At 48.4% G+C, this 6,278-nt stretch overlaps 2 protein-coding genes across 4 annotated transcripts in view; one reads left to right on the plus strand and one right to left on the minus strand.

The window, feature by feature from the left end:
• The window catches only part of LOC307012791 (uncharacterized protein), a 33,671-nt gene extending 27,399 nt beyond the window's left edge, over positions 1 to 6,272 (plus strand). For all 3 annotated transcript variants that reach the window (XM_079639956.1, XM_079639957.1, XM_079639959.1), the window contains 2 exons: positions 381 to 485; positions 5,937 to 6,272. In XM_079639956.1, coding sequence (XP_079496082.1) covers positions 381 to 485; positions 5,937 to 6,015 — 184 coding nt within the window. In that variant the 3' untranslated portion in view covers positions 6,016 to 6,272. The remainder of the gene's footprint in view (positions 1 to 380; positions 486 to 5,936) is intronic.
• mettl25b (methyltransferase like 25B) overlaps positions 6,253 to 6,278 on the minus strand; it is a gene marked incomplete at its 3' end in the record, with an annotated part of 4,144 nt that continues 4,118 nt past the window's right edge. Inside the window, 1 exon segment of the mRNA XM_079640897.1 lies at positions 6,253 to 6,271. Within this exon segment, the coding sequence (XP_079497023.1) occupies positions 6,253 to 6,271 (19 nt within the window).

Raw genomic sequence — 6,278 nt, forward strand, 5'->3', positions numbered from 1 at the left:
ACGCACACACCTCCTCCCTTGCTTCTCCCTGAATGAACAGTCCGGTCCTGGCGCAATATAGTAAATCTGTCGGGGACAATGGCGGAGTCCGGGATAGAGGAGTTGAGCCAAGTCTCCGTGGAAACCATCACGTTACAGTTCTTAAGGTCCCGTTGAAAAGCCGTCCTGCTCCTGAGTTCATCCAGCTTGATATCCAGTGACTGGACATTTTCCAGAAGAATACTCGGAAGAGGCCGGTTCTCACGTTTCCTCAGCCTCACTTGACATTTCTGCCCTCCCCAATAAACACGTTTTTATAAAAAAATTCCCCATCTTTAACCAGGTAAGGCTGCTCTTTACAGGAACTAATGATGTGTGTGAAACATGTGTTGTTTCCACAGACAGAGAGCAGGGTCTCCAGCCCCCAGCTGTCTGTCTCTGAAGACTGACCGGTCTAGGACTCCACCTCTAAACTTCAGAGATGAACCTGGACCCTCAGACACAAAGTAAGAGTCTGTTTCTACTGTAACCTGAAGAGGATTCAGCTTTTATATCATCTGATCATATAAACTGCTTTATTTATGATCAATACAGAAGGGCAGTATATTACAGAAACACAGTAGTAAGTTTTGTAAGTAGTTATGTTAGAGCCATTTTCATTTCATCATTGTGGTTTGAATGTGTGTCTTATTAATATGAGGCTTTAGAGTAAACTCGTAATTGTTTTTGTGAGTCACACTATGGTTTAAAAGATGTTAATTTAAGGCTCACTTATTTGTTGTCAAATGTGCGCTGTCAGGTATGACGTGCATGTCTATATGCCTATATTTGGCATGACAATGGGACACAGCTGATTGTGATTAGACGGGAAGAGGTATAGTCTTTTGACCGTGTTCTCTTTGTTCCCTTTTGATGCGGAGAACTTTGTAGTTACTTTGATGTAAGGAAGTTTGTCTATATAATATAGAATCGGATTAAAACGCCACCACAAGTTAAATAGCAGTAGAGTACAGTGAACATTATCCAAGGATACTTCATTTTTACAACAATATATCATCTAAATGTTAAGCTAATTGTTATCGTGCCTTTAGGCCTGTCACGATAATTAATTGTCCATCCATCCATCCATCTTCTCCCGCTTATCCGTGGCCGGGTCGCGGAGGTAGCAGTTCCAGCAGAGAGCCCCAAACTTTCTTTTCCCTGGCCACATCAACCAGCTCTGACTGGGGGATCCCAAGGCGCTCCCAGGCCAGAGAAGAGATATAATCCCTCCATCTGGTTCTAGGTCTACCCCTTGGTCTCTTCCCAGCTGGACGTGCCTGGAACACCTCCCTAGGGAGGCGCCCAGGTGGCATCCTAACTAGGTGCCCGAACCACCTCAACTGGCTCCTTTCGACGCGAAGGAGGAGCGGTTCAACTCCGAGTCCCTCCCGGATGACCGAACTTCTCACCTTATCCCTAAGGGAGACACCAGCCACCCTGCGGAGAAAACCCATCTCGGCCGCTTGTACCCGCGATCTCGTTCTTTCGGTCATGACCCATCCTTCATGACCATAGGTGAGGGTAGGAACGAAAATGGCCCGGTAGACAGAGAGCTTTGCCTTCTGGCTCAGCTCCCTTTTCGTCACAACGGTGCGGTAAAGAGACTGCAGTACCGCTCCCGCTGCTCCGATTCTCCGACCCATCTCACGCTCCATTGTTCCCTCACTCGAGAACAAGACCCCGAGATACTTGAACTCCTTCACTTGGGGTAAGGACTCATTCCCTACTTGGAGTGGACAGTCCATCGGTTTCCTGCTGAGAACCATGGCCTCAGATTTGGAGGTGCTGATCCTCATCCCAGCCGCTTCACACTCGGTTGCGAACCGATCCAGTGAGTGCTGAAGGTCGCAGACCGATGAAGCCATCAGAACCACATCATCTGCAAAAAGCAGTGGTGCAATCCTTAGTCCACCGAACTGCAGACCCCCTCCCCCACGACTACGCCTCGAAATCCGATCCATGTATATTACAAACAGGATTGGTGACAAAGCGCAGCCCTGGCGGAGGCCAACCCTCACCTGAAATGGGTCCGACTTACTGCCGAGGACCCGGACACAGCTCTCGCTTTGGGAGTACAGAGATTGGATGGCCCTGAGTAGAGACCCCCTCACCCCATACTCCCGCAGCACCTCCCACAGTGACTCCCTGGGAACCCGGTCATATGCCTTCTCCAAGTCTACAAAACACATGTAGACTGGATAAGCATACTCCCAGGCACCCTCCAGGATCCTTGCGAGAGTAAAAAGCTGATCCGTCGTTCCACGACCAGGACGGAATCCGCATTGTTCCTCCTCAATCTGAGGTTCGACAATCGGCCTGACCCTCCTTTCGAGTACCTTAGAGTAAACTTTCCCGGGGAGGCTGAGTAGTGTGATGCCTCGGTAATTGGCACACACCCTCTGATCCCCCTTTTTGAAAAGGGGAACCACCACTCCGGTCTGCCACTCCTTCGGTACTGTTTCCGACTTCCACGCAACGTTGATGAGACGTGTCAACCATGACAGTCCCTCAACACCCAGAGCCTTCAGCATTTCTGGGCGGATCTCATCCACCCCCGGGGCTTTGCCACTGTGAAGTTGTTTGACGACCTCAGTGACCTCCCCCCGGGAGATTGGTGTCGATCCCCCTTCATACTCCAGCTCTGCCTCTAACATAGAGGGCGGAGTTGTCGGGTTCAGGAGTTCCTCAAAGTGCTCCTTCCAACGCCCTAACACTCCATCAGTTGAGGTCAACAACGTCCCATCCTTACTGTACACAGCTTGGATGGTTCCCTGCTTCCCCCTCCTGAGGTGTCGGACAGTTTTCCAGAACAACTTTGGTGCCGCCCGAAAGTCTTTTTCCATGTCTTCTCCGAACTTCTCCCACACCCGCTGCTTTGCCTCGGCCACGGCTGAGGCTGCTGCCCTTCGGGCCTGTCGGTACCTTGCAACTGCCTCGGGAGTCCCCCGGGATAACAAATCCCTGAAGGCCTCCTTCTTCAGTCGGACGGCTTCCCTGACCACCGGTGTCCACCAGGAGGTTCGAGGGTTACCGCCCCTTGAGGCACCTAGGACCTTGAGACCACAGCTCCCCGCCGCGGCTTCGGCAATAGAGGCTTTGAACACCGACCACTCTGGTTCAATGTCCCCAACCTCCACAGGAATGCCCGAAAAGCTCCGCCGGAGGTGTGAGTTGAAGGCCTCCTGAACTTGGGCCTCCTCCAGACGTTCCCAGTTCACCCGAACTACACGTTTGGGCTTACCAGGTCTATCCAGAGGCTTCCCCCGCCACTCGACCCAACTCACCACCAGATGGTGATCAGTTGACAACTCCGCCCCTCTCTTTACCCGAGTGTCCAAAACATACGGCCTCAGGTCCGATGATACGATAACCAAATCGATCATGGACCTTCTGCCTAGGGTGCTCTGGTACCACGTACACTTATGAGCATCCTTATGTTCGAACATGGTGTTTGTTATGGCCAATCCATGACTAGCACAGAAGTCCAGTAACAAACCACCACTCCGGTTCAGATCAGGGGGGCCGTTCCTCCCAATCACTCCCCTCCAAGTGTCTCCATCATTGCCCACATGTGCGTTGAAGTCTCCCAGCAAGATTAAAGAGTCCCCTTCAGGAGCCCCATACAGGACTCTTTCCAGGGTCTCCAAGAAGGCCGTATACTCTGAACTGCTGTTGGGTGCATAAGCACACACAACAGTCAGAGTTTTCCCCCCCATAACCCGCAGGCGTAGGGAGGCAACCCTCTCGTCCACTGGGGTAGACTCCAACAACGAAGCACCCAACCGGGGACTTGTGAGTATCCCCACACCCGCCCGGCGCCTCACACCTTGAGCAACTCCGGAGAAGAATAGAGTCCAACCCCTATCCAGAAGTAAGGTTCCAGAGCCGACGCTGTGCGTAGAGGTGAGCCCAACCAGATCCAACTGGTAACGCTCCACCTCCCGCACAAGCTCCGACTCCTTCCCCCCCAGAGAGGTGACGTTCCACGTCCCCAAAGCCAGCTTCTGTCGCCCGGGTCTGGTCCGTCGAGACCCTCTGCCTTCACTGCCACCCTTCTGGCAGCGCACCCGACCCCATCGCTGTTTCCCGTAGGTGGTGGGCCCGCGGGACGGAGAAGCGGAGGTGTTGCCCACGTCGCCTTTTCGGGCTGTGCCCGGCCGGGCTCCGTGGCAAGCCCGGCCACCAGACGCTCGCCGACGAGTCCTCCTTCTGGGCCTGGCTCCAGAAGGGGACCCCGGGCTTCCTCCGGGCCGGGTATCCTCACTTCGTGTGTCGTCTTTCATGAGGTCTTTTGAACCAATCTTAGTCTGGCCCCTTGCCTGAGACCAATTTGCCATGGGAGACCCTACCAGGAACACAAGGTTCCAGACAACACAGCCCCCAGGTTCATCAGGGCACACAAACCTCTCTACCACGGTAAGGTGCTGGTTCTTCAGAGAGGCTAATTAATAATTAATTGTGTTGAACGATAAATTTTTCTGGAAATTATTGCGATAAACGATAATATTGTCGGCGCCGTTTTAAGACCATTTTAGACATAATGATAATATATAATAATAATTCAAGTACATCCTTTCAAACATAACTTTTTATTGAACATTCAACATTGCAAATGAAATGTGAAATAATATTAAAATATATAAATTATATATAATAAATAAAACAAATTAGTTAAATTATAATAAATTAATTAAATCACACACAACCAAAACAATACATTAAATAGAGTCAGGCTGGAAAACATAGCTCTCTCTCTCATATATATATATATAAATATATAAATAAATAAATATGAGCACACATTATCTCACAAGCAAAAACAACCTCCTTAAAACAACAGTCACGTGTACAGTCCACTGTCAAAGACCCAGATGCCTCAACAGGCCATATCCAAATCTGTTTTTCTAAGTTTTCGAGCAAGGAACACCAACATGTTTGCATTGTCGGGCGGGGGCTCTCCATCTCCAGCTGCCGTGTTTGCTCCCAGCTGGGAAAACGGAATGGAGTGGTTGTGTTTTACGTGGTTTAAAATGCGAGGTATTGCCTAATTTTGTCGCTACCTTTTTTAAACCAATGCGACACACCGCCCGGCTCATTCAAGTCCGTAGGTTCGCCTCGTTGATTTGGTTTGAATCCAAAATACTGCCACACCGGAGAATCGAGATGTGTAGGTTTTGTAACCAATTCCATTTCGCTTTAAATTCCCCGCGAGTAAGTCACAGGTTGTCTCCCGCTTGTCGCTATATTATTAATTTGGCTGCTTCGCTGCTGCACCTGCACGCGGAGTGTCCTGACCTGGCTGTGTGTCAGCCCCGCCCCTCACAGCGCGTCTGGCAGCCACAGCGCTCCAGGATAAAATGCTGGTCACATCTTTATGTAAACAGCAATTTATCGAGCTCAGAAAAGTTATCGAGTCCATTTTTATTTATCGTACGATAAGTCAATTTATCGATTATCGCGACAGGCCTACGTGCCTTCATCTTTTTTTTTTTCAGATGCTGAATGTAACCCTCAGCATCTTTTTTAAATGTGTTTTTCAGATGGTTAATAATAAGAGTAATAACTTGAGGTGAGCAGGAGGTTGTGTTGAACACTAGCAAGTGATACCTATATGATTTAACACTACTTTACTTTGCCTGCATTGATGATTTATATCTATTTGCCTAGTCCTTATTCCTTTTTTAAAATGTGATTCAATTTTTCTTTAGATAATGGAAATATAGAATACAAATAAACATGTAGTAATAAAATATCTATAAAAAACTAACAAAAATTATGAGTTAAACTCCAGTTTCAAACTGCAAGATTCTATGTTTTATCTTAGATGGGATATAACTCTATGCATCTACAAGTTAATGTGGTTACGTGTATTACAACACTTTGTTCATCACTTACTGATTGTATTTTTTCTCCAGAGATCCAGGGATAGATGCAGGGCTCTGGACACAACTGAACTCCATGGTCTCGGTGTGTACTAAACTTGCCCACCTCTAATGCAATATTTAGGATAGTTTGAAGTAGTGTTGTGTTGAGGTTCATATACATGCAGTAGATTACATAAACAGCGGGAGTTGCCTCACAGAAGCAGAGCAGTGTACTTCAGTGGTAACAGCGAAACGTATTTTAAGGTAAAATGTTTTACTTAAAGGGGAGCTATCATGCAAAATGCACTTTTGTACGTCTTTTCTTCATGAACATGTGTCCCCGGTGTTCCAGGGAACTCACCAAGTGTCAGAAAACACAACCCTCTCTATTTT

This window comes from Notothenia rossii (genome assembly GCF_949606895.1).
Source record: "Notothenia rossii genome assembly, chromosome: 7".
Lineage (NCBI taxonomy): Eukaryota > Metazoa > Chordata > Actinopteri > Perciformes > Nototheniidae > Notothenia > Notothenia rossii.